This window comes from Podarcis bocagei, assembly GCF_964188305.1.
Source record: "Podarcis bocagei genome assembly, chromosome: 2".
In the NCBI taxonomy this organism is placed as follows: domain Eukaryota; kingdom Metazoa; phylum Chordata; class Lepidosauria; order Squamata; family Lacertidae; genus Podarcis; species Podarcis bocagei.
In genome coordinates, this window is record NC_138126.1 from 4938951 (window position 1) to 4958406 (window position 19456).

Genomic DNA, 19456 nt, shown 5'->3' on the forward strand with positions numbered 1-19456 from the left:
CCCCGCTTTAGCCAAGGACCTCCTGTTACAATGTATCCATTCTGTTTCTGCTTTTGCCCTATAGTACAGAATTGGTTTGAAATCATTGAAATCTTTAGAAATTGATATAAAATCAACCGTAACTCCGATTTCTTCGCTCTCAGTGTCATTCAACTCAGTTCCCCGTGGACTCCATGATGCTATCCCTACTTCCATAATCCCCGAAGTGGCAGGTCACGTACGCAAGAACTTCTTAATTCGCCAAACCTTCCCTCTAGGCAATATTAGGTGGCAGACAATGCTTATCTCTGACCCATTGTCTTGCCACCACCGGTACTCAATAAATGTGTATCTATGTATATTTCCCGCTCTGCATATCCCCCCTCCCTCATCCGAAAATGCTAATTAATGTAATCCCACCTTTTCATAATGTATTCATGACGTGTAAAGTATATTCATGATGTAACTTGTGAAACCCAACCTTCCCATAATGTATTCGTGACGTTTCATGCACTGTATTCTGGGATATGGAGGGAAATTTCAAAAGTTCATGTCACCCCTTTCTCTGGGTTCAATCTCGCCTTGAACCTGTTGCGCAATAAACTTGGATCTTCTGCAGTTTGCTCCTGCGTCCGGCTGAGCTCATTTTCTTCCGCAGGGACCCACGGACTTAGTCCGATGAGCTGGGTGGCAGAGTAACCCCGCACCCAGATTTTTCCGTAACAGAAGAAACTGCTTTTCTGGATCCATTTCAATTGGAGTTTAGACCCAGTAGTTTTGACACAGAACCTGTTTTGGTCGCCCTGTATAATAGCCTCTGTCAAAATAAAAAAATTCCTTCCAGTAGCACCTTAAAGACCAACTAAGTTAGTTCTTGGTATGAGCTTTCGTGTGCATGCACACTTCTTCAGATACAGTCAAGAGAGAGACAAGAGAAACATGTCCCTGTCAATTCTCCTCTTTTTTGTTGCCTCTTGCAAGAATTGAACCCATGAATTTCTCACTAAATAAACGAGAATATAGGGCTTGCAGGCAGGGAAGGGCATTTCTGTTGGGGGGGGCGGATCTCCTCCCCTCCCCCTCCCTCTGGGTCAATGAGCTGCGCTTCCTAGAGAGGCAGGAAGTTTGTTTATTGGGGAGGAGGGGTCTCCATCCTCATTCCCAGAAGAGAAGCGGACTTGGAGAAGAGGTGCCTTATATTTGGGGGTTATTTGGGGGTGGGAAAAGGATTTGCTTTACCTCTTCCTGAAACTTCAAACAGGGCAGCTGGGAAAGAAGGAGGGAGGATGGGGGGGGGGTTAGAAAGGAAAGCAGGGAGGGGCTCCGCCCTTCCCTGTGGGAATAAGTGGGGGGGGGCGTGATAAAGGCCGTCCTGTTGCAAAGTGGGTTCCCCCTCCCTCAACAGGGTTTGCATTGCAAGATGCTTTTTGAAGTGCGGAGATCAAGCCAGGCTCCCATGGTGGGGGGATTGGGGGGGGGCAAAGACACTGGAGCCAAACCAGAAAAGGGTCCCCCCCCCCAGTGCACCCTAACTACAAAGGGATTTACAGCCCCACCCTCAGTGCTGGATTTACATATAAGCTAAACAAGCTATAGCTCAGGGGCCTCACTCTCTTGGCCCCCCCCAAAAGGAAAAAAAACAACTGATGGTACATTTTCAAAATATAAGATAAAAAGCAAATAAAATAAAACCTACATACAGCAACAGTGTGTTGTGTTCTGTAGGCTCCTATGATGTCAGTAATGAGCCCCGCCTCCTTGCCTGCTCCCTAAAATATCACTGGTTTGCTCATTTCTATATATAGGGTGTCTGCAATCTGCATGCCCTGGTTGCATGGCAACAAGTACAAATGGCTTTAGATTCCCAATAGGTCGATAAATTACCACATAGCATATAAGGTAAAGGTAAAGGTACCCCTGCCCGTATGGACCAGTCGTGTCCGACTCTAGGGTTGTGCGCTCATCTCACTTAAGAGGCCGGGAGCCAGCGCTGTCCGCAGACACTTCCAGGTCACGTGGCCAGTGTGACAAAGCTGCTCTGGCGAACCAGCGCAGCACACGGAAACGGGGTTTACCTTCCCGCTATAAAGCGGTACCTATTTATCTACTTGCACTTAAGGGTGTTTTCGAACTGCTAGGTGGGCAGGAGCTGGGACCAAAAGAAGGGAGCTCACCCCGCCACGGGGATTCAAACCGCCAACCATACGATCGGCAAGTCCTAGGCACTGAGGTTTTACCCACAGCGCCACCCGCGTCCCTCCACATAGCATATGTCCAACACAAAAAACAGCGGCAATTTGTTGTTGACAAAGGGCAGCAGGACATATAAAGGGCCCCTACTCCATTCAAAGGGGTGGTAGTCCCATTCCACCTAGAGATGCTCCTCTCTGTTTAACAGCTTCCATCTCTGGGAGAGAGGAAGGAGATTTCGAAATGGGTGGGGGGTGAGAGATGGACAATGTCAAGGGAAACCGGCCTCCGCAGCTTCCTTAATAAGAAAGAGGCTGATATAAGAAGGAAGCAAAAAGAAACAAGAATTTGCTGATTGGGAAGGGGGAGGCCCCCCCCCCATGTTGGCAGAGTGGGGAACAATGGGGGAGGGTTTGCTGTCCTGTTTATGTGCCCCTGAAGTGGAGGGAAGAGGCACATTTTGGATTTCCTGGAGCTTGGAAAATGGGCGCATGAGTGGCGGGATTTAAAACTACTCACGCAGCTTCAGGTCTGTGCTCATAAGGGGCCAGTTTTGTTTTTCGTTTTTCCTTCTTTTGGTTTTTTTTGTCAAATAATTTTTATTAGTTTTCAAGTACAGTGGTACCTCAGGTTACATACGCTTCAGGTTACATATACTTCAGGTTACACACTTCATTAACCCAGAAATAGTGCTTCAGGTTAAGAACTTTGTTTCAGCTTAAGAACAGAAATCGGGCTCTGGCGGCTCGGCAGCGGCAGGAGGCCCCATTAGCTAAAGTGGTGCTTCAGGTTAAGGACAGTTTCAGGTTAAGAACGGACCTCCGGAATGAATTAAGTACCGTATTTTTCGCCCTATAGGATGCACTTTTTCCCCTCCAAAAATGAAGGGGAAATGTGGGTGCGTCCTATGGGGCGAATACAGGCTTTTGCTGAAGCCTGGAGAGCCAAGCCGCGCCGGCCTCCGGAGGGTCGCGCAGAGCTGCCTGCCCTCCTGGGGTTGCGCAGAGCTGCCTGCATTAGAAAGCCTCAGCGCGCCCGGGCTTCGCACAGCTGTCCGCAAGCCTGAGGAGACCGGCGCGGCTTCCTAGGCTTGCGGATAGCAGGCTCTTCTGGGAGCTGGGGTCGGGGGAAGCTCGGGCTTCCCCCGCGCCAGCCCTGTGCCTGGGGGGGAAATATTTTTATTTATTTATTCCCCCCCCAAAAAAAACTAGGTGCGTCCTATAGGGCGGTGCGTCCTATGGGGCGAAAAATACGGTACTTAACCCAAGGTACCACTGTACCAAACTCCCAATATATGCCACATTGTATCAATACCAGATTACCCTGCACATTTCTCATTAACATTAAAAAATAACAAAAAAAGACATTTTTACCCCCCCCCCCCAAATCCTCGGACTTCCCTCCACCCCTTCTTCTGGTTCTTTAAATAAACCAAATCATCTTACATTCCGGATCCCTTTGCACAATTTCCCAGCTACTGAACAATTAAACTTGCCGTGCACTGCACAGATATTTTAAACATCCAGGCCTCTTTATACATTATGCACTTGTGCTTACAGACTATTTCCCCTTTTAAAATTATCCTTATTGTTGCTTTTTGCAAGCATTTCATCCATGTCTGCTGATGTCCCAACTTACCAGACTGTTACCCATTCTTTTTTCTTACTTTGGCATATTTAAATCTCGTCCGGAAGAGGCTTCCCATTAGGACAATTCCCAATTTGAGCCCTCCTTCCTTCCAAATTTCTCTCTGTCTCCACAGTTGTGATTTCACCCAAATTTCTCGTAACTATTTCCTGTCTGTGCTCATGTTTAAAGCTCCTCAAGAAGCTGCTAACAATTAGGACCATTTCCAGTTTCAACTCGCTCTTATCTTAACATTGGTGATTTTACCAATACTTCCTCAAATGTTTTCTGCGTGTGCTGCCCTTCAAATCCCTGCTCTTTCCTTTTGGATTTTCTTCATAACAATTAGCCGTTCCCCCTTTACAAACTTTCCCACCTGTCTTTGCCCAAGAGTCTCCCTTGCGTCTCTTGTTTCTGGTTCTTCCGCCATGTTGTTATATTGATCCAACCTGGTACTGATGGTCTCTGATATCTTGGCCATACTTTCCATAAATTCTCTTTTCCACTGATTTTCAGCATCTGAGCTCATCTGTGGTATCTGAAGAAGTGTGCATGCACATGAAAGCTCATACCAAGAACTAACTTAGTTGGTCTTTAAGGTGCTACTGGAAGGAATTTTTTTATTTTGACTATGGCAGACCAACACGGCTACCTATCTGTAACATTCCATTGTTTTCAGAACAGCCAGTTTCCTCTATCAGTCCTGATTACATCCAAGACCATTCAGTACAGCTTCCCAGTAACCACCAGGGAGATCCAGTACTTTCCCAGCGAAAGCGTATTAAAACCGCTTGTCCGCTTTTCCAAAATGTCTCAGAGTGGGGTACAAAGTCACTTGCAAACTGTTCCTTAAAGTCTCAGTTGCGTTTGTTGAGCCAACTCCAAGCTTCCTCCTCCTTTTATTCCTCACAACAGGAAATCTTATAATCCTCAGATGAGTACTTCATATATCTTAATCCAAGTCTCTTCTGCGAAAAGTTTGATACAGTGGTGTTAGGGCTCCCTGACGCTCCCAGGACTCTGGCACCACCTTCCCTTTTCTGTCTCTCAACACAGCACCGTAGCCACTTTTAAAATCTCCTGATATTGACAATCAGTAAATAATGGGTTTTGGTGGCTCATCAACAGGCATGTGTCTATATGCTTTTTTTTAGTAAAATATGTTCTCCTACTTGCAACTTTTCTCCATGTGACGTAATTTATCTGGAAAGCGAAGGGTGGACCTCCTGTTTTAACCCTTCGTGTATCGCCAAATTCAGTCTAATTAAATCTAATCTGATTATATTTCTTTCTTCAATCAAAATGGTAGAAGTTGCAGAATTCTTCTTACCCTTTTATTTCAGCTTGAATATTTTTAGTTGGGAGTCTCCTGCTGGCAGCAGGCAGCTCAAGGCTTCGTCCCACAGAGTCACAGCTCTAAACTCTCCTGCCCCCCCCCCGCTTTCCCTTTCCAAGCGGTTGAGGTCTGTGCTCATGAGGGACCAGTTTTGACCCCCTGGTTATTTATCACCCTGTCCTACCGCACAGTATTGGGAAGATAAAAGCGCAGCTCCTTGCTTTGAAATACAGCTGGGACAGTCCCAGAAGTGGCCAGTTTTACGCCTCCTCCGAATCTCCTACAGGCAGTGCAATGGCCTCAGAGGCACCACTGTTTGCACAGTCTCTTATTAAAGGTGGAGTGGAAAGAGGAGCCGTGCAGCTTCCTCAGGTAGTGAAAGAGCAACGGGAGGAGGGAAGAGGCACAGATGGGACAACCCAGCTTCCCTCTGTGTTGAGTGGGGATGATTGGGATCAAAAAGAAGCTCTGTTTTCTCCTGCTCCTCCTCCTCCTCCTCCTCCTCCTCCTTCTTCTTCGTCCTATTGAACCTTGATGAGGTGGTCGTGTTTTTCACAGAGGAGGAGTGGATCCCGGACACTTAGGTCCAGCACTGAGGGCCTTCTGGCGGTTCCCTCACTGCGAGAAGCCAAGTTACAGGGAACCAGGCAGAGGGCCTTCTCGGTAGTGGCACCTGTCCTGTGGAACACCCTCCCACCAGATGTCAAAGAGAAAAATAACTACCAAACTTTTAGAAGACATCTGAAGGCAGCCCTGTTTAGGGAAGCTTTTAATGTTTAGAAGAAGAAGAAGAAGAAGAAGAAGAAGAGTTTGGATTTGATATCCCGCCAATAGGTTATTGCATTTTAGTGATTTGTTGCAAGCTGCCCAGAGTGGCTGGGGAAACCGAGCCAGATAGGTGGGGTATAAATAATAAATTATTATTATTATTATTATTACCCAGGCCAAAGAGCTCTGCACAAGGAAGTTATGGAGGAGAATGATGAGATGATGGCCTCTCTGGGTAAGGATGCATTTTTATTTATTTATTTTGCACATTTTTTACTCAATTTATTTTAATAAATCAATTAAATTTAAATACATTTGCATACTGACCAAACCTCAATATAGTTTCCCTTACAAGACAATGAAAGATGTAAGGTAAGTTAAACTTTAATAAATAAGAACTAAAACAAGGTGATTTTTCCTCCTGTTTGCTCTTGCATAGTTCATTATGTTTATTTTATTTACGCCATTTGTATCCCATCCTTCGGCTAAAGATCTCCAGGTGGGTAAAAAGCAAAATTCAGAAAACTACCATACCCATATAAAAGATAATAAAATGCAGAAGCAAAACTACAACAAATTAATCAGTCTCTTTTATAGCAACAGTTAGAACTGTGCAAATCGTAAAGAAAACCTTGCCCCCACATTTCCAAACTCTCTTAGATACTTTACTTTTTTAAAAAAACAAAAATAAATTTTATTTCCGATATACACTCTTTTAAAATCACAAACTTTCCAAAAAGAAAAAACACAAAAATAAACAAATATAGACAGTAAAACATCAAAACGTAAATACATTTCTCCAAAAGTACTAATTATCATATCGTCATTCTGACTTCCCTCCACCACGATTTAAGCTATATCACATTAATAACCTTCTTGCAGTTCCTTCTTTCAACTTTTGTCTTTACTTCGCAGATTCTATAGTTCACCTACTGTTATTTTAATATTACCTAAGTTTTTTTCCATGTATGATATAAATTTATTCCAATCATTAATAAAGTTTTTATTACTCTGGTGCCTAATCTTCTGAGTCATTTTTGCCAACTCAGAGTACTCAAATAGCTTGTTTTGCCATTCACTAATAGTTGGGATTTTAGATGATTTCCAGTTCTGTGCCAACAGTATTCTGGCTGCTGCCATTGCATACTGGAACATGGTTTGATCTTCTTTCCTAATCTCCTCACCGACCATTCCCAGAAGAAATGCTTCTGGTTTTTTTGGAAATGTGTATTTCATTATCTTTTTCAATTCGTCGTAAATAGAACCCCAGAACCTCTTCACTTCTTCACATGACCACCACATATGATGGAAGTCACCCTCTTTTTTTTTACATTTCCAACATCTTTTGTCTCCAGTCTTGTACATTTTTGCCAGCTTAACAGGAGTAATATGCCAACGATACATCATTTTTTCGATATTTTCTCGGAGGCTAACGCATGCTGTAAATTTTATATCCTTAGTCCAAAGTTTCACCCATCTCTCATATTCTAGACTGTATCCCAAATCTATGGCCCACTTTATCATGACCTCCTTCACCTCGTCTTTAGTATCCCATTCCAGTAATTGATTGTACATTTTAGATAAAAGCTTACTCTTTCCTTCTAATATTTCTACCTGGAATTTTGATTTTTTCTCACTCATCCCTATTTTTTTGTGTTCATTCCATAGGGCATTAATTTGGTGAACCTGTAGCCACCCTATTGACTTATCCTTTAGTTCTTCATATGATTTAATTCTCCACCCTTTATCCGATTTAGTCAGGAGATCTTCGTAGGTCCATCTTTGGGTTCCCGTGTTTAAATTTTTTTAACGGCACAATTATTTCTTTTCTAGAAATAAGGATGCATTTTTATCCCTCTTGACTGATACACGTTGAAGGTGTGAATCTCCTGTTTGAGCCATTTATTCATGCCATGAAGGAGCAACATAGGAATTAGGCCAGTGGCCCATCTAGTCCAGCCTCCTGTTCTCCCACTGCCAAAGCCAGATGCCTGTGGGAAACCAGCAAGCAGGATTCAAACACAATAACACTCTTGCCTCCTGTAGTTTCCAGTACAGTGGTGCCCCGCAAGACGAATGCCTCGCAAGACAGATAACCCGCTAGACGAAAGGGTTTTCCGTTTTTGAGCTGCTTTGCAAGACGATTTTCCCTATGGGCTTGCTTTGCAAGACAAAAACGTCTTGCGAGTGTTCCGATTTTTTCCGCTCCCCCCCCTTTTTCTAAGCCGCTAAGCCGCTAATAGCCTTTTAGCCGCTAATCCGCTAAGCCTTTAATAGCCGCTAAGCCTTTAATAGCCGCTAAACCGCTAATAGCGATAATCCGCTAAGCCGCTAATACGGTTGCTTCGCAAGACGAAAAAACCGCTACACGAAGAGACTCGCGGAACGGATTAATTTCGTATTGCGAGGCACTAGTGTATTTAGGAACATTGCTGCTTCTGAGTGTGGAGGCATTGCAGAGCCATCACAACGAGTGGCCGGCAATAGACTTCTCCTCCATGTATTTGGGACATCATTACTCCCTGTGGGATCGAGTTCCCTAGTTTAACTATGTGCTGTGTGAAGGAGGCTGATCTTTTATTTGTGCTTTATATTCTTCTTCTTCTTATTATTATTAGAGTGGTACCTTGGGCTACAAACACTTCAGGTTACAAATGCTTCAGGTTACAAACTCCATTAACCCGGAAGTAGTACCTCGGGTTACAAACTTTGCCCCATAATGAGAACGTGCGCCGGCAGTGCAGCGGTAGCAGGAGGTCCCATTAGCGAAAGCACACCTCAGGTTAAGAATGGTTCGGGTTAAGAACAGACCACCGAAACGAATTAGGTTCGTAACCCGAGGTACCACTGTATTTTCTGGGATTATTTCCTTTCCTAAGAATGTGCTACATAGGAGAGGGGAGATTGTTGGGGGTGTTGGAATAAGAAAAAGTGCTGATTGGTACTGTTGTGTGTTAAGTTCTCTTGTTCTGTTCCTTGAAATCCTAACAATATTTTCTTATCCCCCACTTTAAACCAGGTGATGGAGAAGGCAATCCGAATTCTGAGGGGCCTTCTGTTAAGTACTTCTGTGTGAGTGAACACCTTAGCACACATCCACAAACTAACACAGAGAAGAAATCCTTTAAATGTATGGAGTGCGGAAAGAGCTTCAGTAAAAGTGGAAATCTTACTGCACATCAACGAATTCACACAGGGGAGAAACCATTTAGATGTATGGAGTGTGGGAAGTGCTTCAGTGAAAGCGGAAATCTTACTGCACATCAACGAACTCACACGGGTGAGAAACCATTTAAGTGTATGGAGTGTGGAAAGTGTTTCCGTGAAAATGGAAAACTTATTATACATCAACGAACTCATACAGGGGAAAAACCACTTAAATGTACGGAGTGTGGGCAGAGCTTCAGTCAGAATGGAACTCTTACAACACATCTACGAATTCACACAGGGGAGAAACCCTTTAAATGTATGGAGTGTGGGCAGAGCTTCAGTCGGAATAGAACTCTTACAACACATCTACGAATTCACACAGGGGAGAAACCCTTTAAATGTACAGAGTGTGGGCAGAGCTTCAGTCGGAAGGGACGCCTTACTCTACATCAACGAACTCATACAGGTGAGAAGCCATTTAGATGTATGGAGTGTGGGAAGTGCTTCAGTGAAAGCGGAAATCTTACCGTACATCAACGAACTCACACAGGTGAGAAACCATTTATATGTATGGATTGTGGGAAGTGCTTCAGTCACAGTGGAGGTCTTATAAGACATCTACAAACTCACACAGGAGAAACCCTGTAAATATTTGGAGTGTGGAAAGAACTTCAGTGAAAATGGAAAACTTACAACCATCTTACACAGGTGAGAAACCATTTAAATGAATGGAGTGTGGAAAGTGTTTCAGTTATAACGGAGTTCTTAATAAACACCTACGGACTCTCACAGGGGAGAACCCAATTAGATGTATGGATTGTGCCAAGCGTTTCCCACAGAGTTCACTTTGTCCCTCATATCAACAGAAAGCAGAGACATCACCTTGCTGACAAAGGTCCATATAGTTAAAGCTATGATTTTCCCAGTAGTGATATATGGAAGTGAGAGCTGGACCATCAAGAAGGCTGATCGCCAAAGAATTGATGCTTTTGAATTCTGGTGCTGGAGGAGACTCTTGAGAGTCCCATGGACTGCAAGAAGATCAAACCTATCCATTCTGAAGGAAATCAGCTCTGAGTGCTCATTGGGAGGACAGATCCTGAAGCTGTGGCTCCAATACTTTGGCCACCTCATGAGAAGACAAGACTCCCTGGAAAAGACCCTGATGTTGGGAAGGATGGAGGGCACAAGGAGAAGGGGACAACAGAGGACGAGATGGCTGGACAGTGTTCTCGAAGCTACCAGCATGAGTTTGACCAAACTGCGGGAGACAGTGGAAGACAGGAGTGCCTGGCGTGCTCTGGTCCATGGGGTCCCAAAGAGTTGGACATGACTAAACAAGAACTACAACATATAGGGAAAAATCAATTGTAAATTTATGGAGTGTATTTGATGTTCTGGTGTTTGTATGGGAAGTTGTACATATATGTATTAAAGCTATGAAGGTAATGTCTCATAATAGTATAATGAAAGAGATAATGTACTGTAAGGGATGTATAGACTATGACTGGAGTGCTCATTGTGAGTGAACATGTGCTGAGAGTTTGTTACTCTTTGGTCTTTGGCAGACAGAGTTAGGAATGGAGAGTTGTGAAAAGTGGAGCACGACAGTGGTGTTTAGGAAGCAGGATGGGCTCTAGAATCATAGTACTGTACAGTAGTACCTCTGGTTACAAACTTAATTTGTTCCGGAGGTCCGTTCTTAACCTGAAACTGTTCTTAACCTTAGGCACCACTTTAGCTAATGGGGCCTCCCACTGCCGCCACACCACCGGTGCATGATTTCTGTTCTCATCTGGAGGTAAAGTTCTTAACCTGAGGTACTTCTTCCAGGTTAGAGGAGTCTGTAACCCAAAGTGTTTGTAACCCGAGGTACCACTGTAGAGTAGAAAGGGACTCCAAGGGTCTGCTAGTCCAACTCCCTCTTGTAAGAACAGCAGCATTAAACCCATTTTTTATGATTGCAATGAGTGAACAATGAAAACACAGAAAGACTGAAACCATCGTCTTATGTGCACATGGTAATTTTTAACCCGTCCTACATTGTTTATATTTTATAAATTCATTGATTTTACGATACCTTCTCATTCATGGCTACATTAACGACAAAGTGGATAAAATCCCAGGTGGCAGCCGGAATAAAGGAGGTGCTGAGGGGGACAAACAAAATGGGGAGGGAAGGTGGCACAGGGAAATGTGGGCATTGCCAGTGGTTTCAGGAGAGTCATTTCCCTGTGGAGCGACGAATCTCTGCCCCATAACTGGCCCATCTTTCAGAAATCCATAGAAAGAGCTGGCAGTATAGGAGGCTGAATGCAGAGATCATCTGGATCTGCTCCTCTCTGCTGGCATTGAGCATTTGCCCCTGACATGAAGCAGCCACAGCAGGTCTGGCAAGCTGCCCACAGTTGGACTTCACCCCCAAAGGCCCCCTCCTCCATCGCCTCCCGAGACAGACGGATGCCAACAGGGTCTCTCTGCCTGACGAGGATTTCACCTGGGACCTCCTGCATGCAAAGCATTGAATTTGAGACCTTTATTAAAACAACAATATTCATTTATTCAAAGTAAATACAGCTTTGTCCACTGCCATAATATCACAGAATGACCACTCCAGTCCTCTGTCCCACATCACTGTCATGTTGGCTCCCCCAACGCCCTCAATAGGAGCCCAACTACTGATCTGCTTGGCTAGACACTTCCAATCATAATATCCCCTCCACAAAAACCTCTGTGATGATGGTGGTGGCGGCATTAAAATATCCTGTTGTTCTTCAATCAAGGGAGAAAAAGGGAGACCAGACTGTGTTAAAGGTATCTTTTTTTGAAGATACCTTTGATTAGACACCAATGGTATGTGAGGCGTGATAGAACAATGGTCCAGAGGTTATTGATCCAAGCCTCTATTGCTCTTTTAGAGCTTTCCTTCCATCGTTTCGCAATAACTGTAGTCTAGCTGCTGTGAACAGAAAGGAAATTAATTCTTTAGATTGAAGCGTAGAATATGGGGTCAAATACGGTTATAATAAGGCAGCTAAAAAAGCCAATGCAATTCTGGGCTGCATCAATAGGAGTATAGCATCTAGATCAAGGGAAGTAATAGTGCCACTGTATTCTGCTCTGGTCAGACCTCACCTGGAGTACTGTGTCCAGTTCTGGGCACCACAGTTCAAGAAGGACACTGACAAACTGGAACGTGTCCAGAGGAGGGCAACCAAAATGGTCAAAGGCCTGGAAACGATGCCTTATGAGGAACAGCTAAGGGAGCTGGGCATGTTTAGCCTGGAGAAGAGGAGGTTAAGGGGTGATATGATAGCCATGTTCAAATATATAAAAGGATGTCACATAGAGGAGGGAGAAAGGTTGTTTTCTGCTGCTCCAGAGAAGCGGACACGGAGCAATGGATCCAAACTACAAGAAAGAAGATTCCACCTAAACATTAGGAAGAACTTCCTGACAGTAAGAGCTGTTCGACAGTGGAATTTGCTGCCAAGGAGTGTGGTGGAGTCTCCTACTTTGGAGGTCTTTAAGCAGAGGCTTGACAACCATATGTCAGGAGTGCTCTGATGGTGTTTCCTGCTTGGCAGGGGGTTGGACTCGATGGCCCTTGTGGTCTCTTCCAACTCTATGATTCTAAGGTAAGTGCTGGATTAGGACAGATTGTTGAGAGATTTTAGAGGTCAGATAAAATGCTCTTCCCCAGAAGACATGGACCATGGTACACCCCCCCCAACGTGAAAATGGGAATCCGAGACCTTCTGCATGCAAAGAAACTGCTCTACCACTGAGCTGCACCCCCCCATAACAAAGCCTAACTTTCTCCATCTGCTCCCACTTTTTTTAAAAAAGGTACACATTGCAATGACACTGGACCAGCCTTTAGGGTTGTCTTAAATTACTGCTCTAAACCCCTTCCCAGAAGGAGGCTTTTCAGAAATGCGGGGGGGGGGTCCGTCTTTCGCTGCCTCTGCGGGGAACTGAACCCAATAATTTCTCATGAAATAAACAGAAATACAAAGCTCTGTTGCTGTGAAGGGAATTTCTGTTTGCAGGGAGGGGGAGGCGGATCTCCAGCCCCTCCCCCTCCCTCTGGGTCAATGAGCTCCGCTTCCTAGAGAGGCAGGAAATTTGTTTTCCTTTTTTGCGGGGGGGGGGAGAGGCTATTTGAAGGGGGAGGGGTCTCCATCTTCATTCCCGGAAGAGAAGCGGACTTGGAGAAAGAGGAGAAAGAGGTGCCGCATAGTGGGGAATTATTTGGGGATGGAGGGGTGGAAGAAGGATTTGCTTTCCCTCTGCCTGAATCGACAAACAGGGCAGCTAGGAAAGGAGGCGGGAGGATTGCGGGGGGAGGTGTGCAAAGAAAGCAGGGAGGGGCTCCGCCCTTTCTCTGTGGGAATCAGTGGGGGTGGGGTGGATGCAGGACATCCTGTGGGTTCCCCCTCCCCCAAAGGGGTTTGCATTGCTAGATCCTTTTTGAAGCGCAGAGATCAAGCCAGGCTCCCATGGTGGGGGGACTGGGGGGGGGGAAGACACTTGAGACGAGCCAGAAAAGGGCCCCCCCCCCCAGTGGAACTTAATTACAAAGGGATTTGCAGCCCCACCCTGTGCATGTTGACTCAGCTGTCAGTCCTCCTCCGTTCAAAGGGGGGGGGGGCAGCCCCATTCCACCTAGTGATGCTCCTCTCTGTTTAACACCCTCAATCTCCCTTCTCACTGCTGCCCCACTCCTGCCCCCCCATCGCTCCCCCCAGGCTCTGCCTCCTGCGTCAGGGAGCCAGTCTGGAGGGGAGTTGTGAGCTCCTCCAGGATCCTGACCTGCCCCCCTTTAAATCATCTGCCGAAGCCACTGCCTCAGTGGGGCTCCTGGCAGAGCCGGCTCCATTGAGGAAGATATGGAGAGCGGCTGATTGTGAGAAGGAGACTAAAGGAAAGGATTTGCTTCTTGGGAAGGGGGAGCCCCCCCCATGTTGTCAAAGTGGGGAACAATGGGGGAGGGTTTGCTTTCCTGTTTATGTGCTCCTGAAGTGGAGGGAAGAGGCACATTTTGGATTTCCTGGAGCTTGGAAAAAACACCAGACTGGTTTCCCTCCTGCTAATCTAAGCAAGGAAAATGGACACATGAGTATCAGGATTTAAAACTAATCAGGCAGGGTCAGGTCTGTGCTCATGAGGGGCCAGTTTTGACCCCCTGGTTATTTTTCACCCTGTTCTATCTCACAGAGTTGGGAAGAAAGAAGCGCAGCTCCTTTCTTTGAAGTACAACTGGGACAGTCCCGGAAGTGGCCAGTTTTACCTCCTCCGGATCTCCTACAGGCAGCGCTATGGCCTCAGAGGCACCGTTTGGACCGTCTCTTCTCAGAGGTGGAGAGGAAAGAGGAGCCAGGAAGCTTACTCAGGTAAGGAAAGAGTTTCGGGGAATCGGATAGGAGGGAAGAGGCACAGATGGGACCACCTAGCCTCCCTCTGTGTTGAGTGGGGATGATGGGGATCTAAGAGCAGCTCTGTTTTCTTCTTCTTCTTCCAGGCCCTCTTGACCTTTGTGGAGGTGGCTGTGTTTTTCACGGAGGAGGAGTGGGCTCTGTTGGATCCTGGCCAAAGAGCTTTGCACAAGGAAGTCATGCAGGAGAATTATGAGATGGTGGCCTCTCTGGGTAAGGGCAGATTTTTATTCCTCCTGGCTGTTTAACGTTGAAGTTGCAAAACTACTGTTTGAGCCATTTATTCATGCCGTGTCTTCCTCTTTGGCGAAGCCTCGTAGCCGATTAAGATTGTCTTCCATGAACATGGTGTGTCCGTAAGTGACTGTAGAGTCCAATTCTGGATCCACACATCCTTCCACAGTGGTGACATAGGTTTTCGGGCAGGAGTTAATTACAGTGAGCCTTTGCCAAATGTGCTTTCCTCTTAGCTTGTTTCTCCCTTTCATCCTGAGATTGTGCTTCTTCAAAGTACATGACGCCTAATTGGATAACAACAACAACAATTCTCTAATTGGATAACAACAACAACAACAACAACAACAATTTATCATTTATACCCCGGCCATCTGGCTGGGTTACCTCAGCCACTCTGGACAGCTCCCAATAATTTTTTAAAAATAGAATCAAACATTAAAAACTTCCCTAAACAGGGCTGCCTTCAGATGTCTTCTAAAAGTCAGACAGCTGTTTATTTCCATGACATCTGATGGGAGGGCGTTTGACAGGGCGGGCGCTGCTACCAAGAAGGCCCTACCTGGTTCCCTTTAACCTCACATCTCGCAGTGAGGGAGCACTCGCAGACCAGTGTTTCCCAATTTTCTGTGCTTGTACTGCATTTTAAAGATTTGCCTTGAAAGCATCTTTTATCCTCTTTTGTTGTCCACCGGTATATCAATTTCCATTCTTAAATTGGGAATAGAGTGGTTTCTTTGAAAGACGATAATCAGGCATCTGAACAATATGACCAGCCTACCGAAGTTGATGTTGAAGATTGTACTTTATAGCAACACTGTACTTTTGTCAGTAGGTAACTCTTCATAAGCTGATATTGTGGTATGAATTCGCAAAAGAACTCTTTACGTAAAATATACAAAGACACACCATACAAATAATGGTGGCATGAGCCTTACTGGCGCACATCATTTATTAGTTTTTAATGGGCCACCAGATACTGTGCTGTCTTTGCTTCACAAGATTAATCTTTTTCAATATTTTTACAGTCACATATGACATAAACAGCACTTCTGTTTTACTTATTCCTCATAGCAGAGACATTCATACAGCGGTACCTTGGGTTACGAACTTAATTCGTTCGGGAGGTCCGTTCTTAACCTGAGGCGTCTTTTCGCTAATGGGGCCTCCTGTGCCGCTGCCACATGATTTTCGTTCTCATCCTGGGGCAAAGTTCGCAACCCAGAGCAACTACTTCCGGGTTAGCGGAGTTTGTAACCCAGAGCTTTTGTAACCCGAGGTACCACTGTATTCAAGTCTGAGCCCACTTGGAACAGAAAAATACAGGGATGTTGTCCTGGACCAGTTGAGAGGTACATAATTCCACTTTGCTGTGAGACTGTACCTTTGTATGTCTCCTTTCAGTGTGTACGAATATAAAAAGAGCCCTTTTGGATCAGAACAAGGGCCCATCTTTTCCAGCACCCTGGTGCAGGTTTAGGTGATGTGAACAGTTTCTGGAATGTATCAGCCAGATATTACAGATCAGGGAGGAAGGAGAAAACTGAATACAGAGTCATAGCAATTTCACAAGAGGGGGAAGATGGAGAAAGTGTGTCCCTCCAGAGGTTGCTGCACTACAACTCCCGCCATCCCTGGTCATTGGACTTCTTTTCTTCGGTTAATGCCACTTAAGAGTCCAACCACATCTGGAGGGCCATAGATGCCTCAACTCAGCATAGAAGGTTTCTCTTGGTATTCAATGTTACATGTGAGTTGAAGGTAGAACTGGATACTAAGGGTTCTGGAGATAATTTTCATATTTCCTTTCCTTTCCTAAAAATGTGGTACATGGGAGAGGGAGGAATGCTGGAGGTGTAAAAATAGGAGAATGTGCTGATTGGTCTTGCTGAGTGTTAAGTTCTCTTGTTGTTTTTCTTGAATACCTAACAAAATTCTCTTTCTCTCCCACTTTCAACCAGGTGATGGAGAAGACAACCAGAATTTTGATGGGCCATCTGTAAAGTACTTCAGTATGAGTGAACACCTTAGCACACAACTACAAACTCATACAGGAGAGAAGCCCTTTAAATGCATGGAGTATGGAAAGAGCTTCAGTGAGAGTGGAAATCTTACAATATATCAACAAAGACACACAGGGGAGAAACCATTTAAATGTGTGGAGTGTGGAAAGAGCTTCAGTCGTAGTGCAAGCCTTACTATACATCAACGAACTCACACAGGGGAGAAACCATATAAATGTATGGAGTGCGGAAAGAGCTTCAATCAGAATGCAAACCTTATTGTACATCAGCGAACTCATACAGGGGAGAAACCATTTAAATGTATGGATTGTGGGATGGGTTTCAGTGAAGGTGGAACACTCACAAGACATCTACGAACTCACACAGGGGAGAAACCATTTAGATGTATGGAATGCGGCAAGAGCTTCAGTCAACGTTCATACCTTACTATACATCTTCGAACTCACACAGGGGAGAAACCATATGAGTGTTTGGAGTGCGGAAAGAGTTTCAATCAAAGTGTACATTTGAGAATACATCAACGAACTCATACAAGGGAGAAACCATATAAATGTTGGGAGTGTGGAAAGTGCTTCAGTAAGAGCGTAACTCTTAGAAAACATCAGCAATCTCACAGGGAAGCAACGGTTTAAATGTTAGGAGTGAGGAAAGTGTTTCAATTATAATGTAGTTCTTAATTAACAGTTACGGACTCTCACAGGGAAGAACCCATTCAGTTTTATGGAGTGTGCCAGGTTTTCCCCACAGAGTTCACTTTGTCTCTCATATAAACAAACTCTTATCCATCCATTGTAAATGCATGAAGTATGTTTTATGTTCTGGTGTTTGTATGGAATATTGTACATATATGTATTAAAGCAATGAAGGTAATGTCTCATAAGTATAATGAAAGATACAATGTACTGTTAGGGATGTGCAGAATGCGACACTGGAGTGCACATTGTCCGTGAACATGTGCTGAGAGTCCATTGATATTTGGTCTTTGGCAGAGAGAGTTGGGAATGGAGAGTTGTGAAAAGTGGAGCACGACAGTGGTGTTTAGGAAGCAGGATTGGCTCTGGAATCCTAGAACTGTAGAGTTTAAAGGGACTCCTAGGGTCTTCTAGTCCAATTCCCTGTTATAAGAGCAGCAGTGTAATGGGTTGGGTTTCTCCTACATAAATGAGACATCTCCGGCAGTAATTATCTCAGATTTATTGCTACAACACGTAAATCACTGCAGAGTTCGGTCCTCAGCGTCTTCTCCCAAGTTTGCTGTTGCCGTCTGAGCTCCGCCCCTTCCTTCCTCAGCAATGAAAACCCCATAAATCCACTACAGCATGGCCATAAACCTGTACATTCAACTGCTAAAATATACACCCAATATGTACCAATTGAGATTTATGTTACTGCTTTATAAATGAACACTGTGTTTTATGAATGGACTCTGTATTTTGTGAATTACCTACGAGCCACCAATAGGGAGCTCTAGAGTGTGACAGCTAACCTATCGGGTACTACCAAACAGCGACCCCCTATTGCTGAAAGCAGGTAACCAGCAGGGAACGCTTCAGCTCAGCCTTTGCACTGTTAACTGAACACCCCCTGCTGTGCAGATAATGAAGAAAGCTTATAAATTCTACCCCTTCTGGTTTTGATTGGCAAAACTTGTTACATTGTTGCAAGAAAGTGTCAAAATTGTATTCCCTTGTACTTGACAGTGCTGATGGACTACTAAACTTTGAAAAATCACATAAAAGCAATGCCATAACCAATTCTCCCCATTTCAATGACATTTTGCTTCAAAAAGGAAAGGCAGACTGGGCTTTGCCTTCCTCCATAATCCTCTAAGTGACAGGTCACATACTCACCTTGGATACCACCCTCCTCCATAATCCTTGGGATATACAGTCAAGTACAGAGCACCCCTCCCTTGAGGGGAAGAATGTACATCCATTGATGGGTTTCCTGAGGCCACGTGTTCCCACAGCCCATACTCAGGAAGGCCAGAAGGCAAGGATATGCATATATAGTTTTATTAGTCTTTAGGTGGTGTGTACTTAAGGTGTTGGGAACTTGATCTGATAACCGGGGTGTCAGGAGTCCAGTTCCTGGCTTGATAACACAGTGAGCATAGTTCATTAAAGGATCATTTATTGTCACAACAAACATAACTCTGGATGGCTCTAACATGGCCATTGCCATGATTAATCATGATGACCCTTCTAAAGTCTCCTTCCGGCAAGACCAGAAGTAACTGAACTTTTTCCTCTGACATCTTTTGCCCTGCCTCCTATCTTGTAGCCCTCCCATTTGCTGAGTCCTGGGACTAAGAGGGTCAGCTCTCTCCTCCTCCTTATTCTCTGAGGGACTGTCTCTTTGCTCTTTCCCGCCTGATAAACTGCTTCCTTCTCTATTTGTGGCATTTTGTGCTTTTCCAGAGTGTTCTCTTATCACTTGTCATTCCTAAGGGTGGGGGAGTTGGCACTAGGCTATGCTCATCTTGTCTTACAGTTAACCCTCTCTCTTCTTGGCTACTTCCTTCACTGGGAGCTGTCTGCAAACCTTCCCTGCTCACTGGCTCATTCATGACACCCCCCAAGGTCCTCCCCCTGCTCCCCCTCCTTGTGAGGGGCGCTGCCAAAGCCTCCCCACCATTCATCCTCACTCTCTTCCCAGTAACCTCCCCCTTATGGGTTTTCCTGTACTTCCAATCCCCAATCTGCCTCACT

The 19456-nt window shown here is 45.0% G+C and overlaps 2 protein-coding genes across 2 annotated transcripts; both read left to right on the forward strand.

The window, feature by feature from the left end:
• Positions 1-6053: 6053 nt before the first annotated feature.
• On the forward strand, positions 6054-11123 carry LOC308581083 (uncharacterized protein). Its single transcript, XM_081183549.1, has 2 exons — positions 6054-6134; positions 8919-11123. Exons 1-2 carry the CDS (start codon positions 6101-6103, stop codon positions 9695-9697), a joined length of 813 nt encoding a protein of 270 aa, XP_081039675.1. The 5' UTR covers positions 6054-6100; the 3' UTR covers positions 9698-11123.
• A 2129-nt stretch (positions 11124-13252) lies between these two features.
• On the forward strand, positions 13253-18165 carry LOC308581059 (uncharacterized protein). Its single transcript, XM_081183511.1, has 4 exons — positions 13253-13281; positions 14270-14445; positions 14574-14700; positions 16683-18165. Exons 2-4 carry the CDS (start codon positions 14371-14373, stop codon positions 17375-17377), a joined length of 897 nt encoding a protein of 298 aa, XP_081039637.1. The 5' UTR covers positions 13253-13281; positions 14270-14370; the 3' UTR covers positions 17378-18165.
• Positions 18166-19456: the final 1291 nt, after the last annotated feature.

Coding starts and splice junctions, on each gene's coding strand:
- LOC308581083 (XM_081183549.1), top strand. CDS start 6,101: ATGGAGGAGAATGATGAGATGATGGCCTCTCTGG. Junction 6,135..8,918: donor TGAGATGATGGCCTCTCTGG/GTAAGGATGCAT, acceptor ACTTTAAACCAG/GTGATGGAGAAGGCAATCCG.
- LOC308581059 (XM_081183511.1), top strand. CDS start 14,371: ATGGCCTCAGAGGCACCGTTTGGACCGTCTCTTCTCAGAGGTGGAGAG. Junction 14,446..14,573: donor GAGCCAGGAAGCTTACTCAG/GTAAGGAAAGAG, acceptor TTCTTCTTCCAG/GCCCTCTTGACCTTTGTGGA. Junction 14,701..16,682: donor TGAGATGGTGGCCTCTCTGG/GTAAGGGCAGAT, acceptor ACTTTCAACCAG/GTGATGGAGAAGACAACCAG.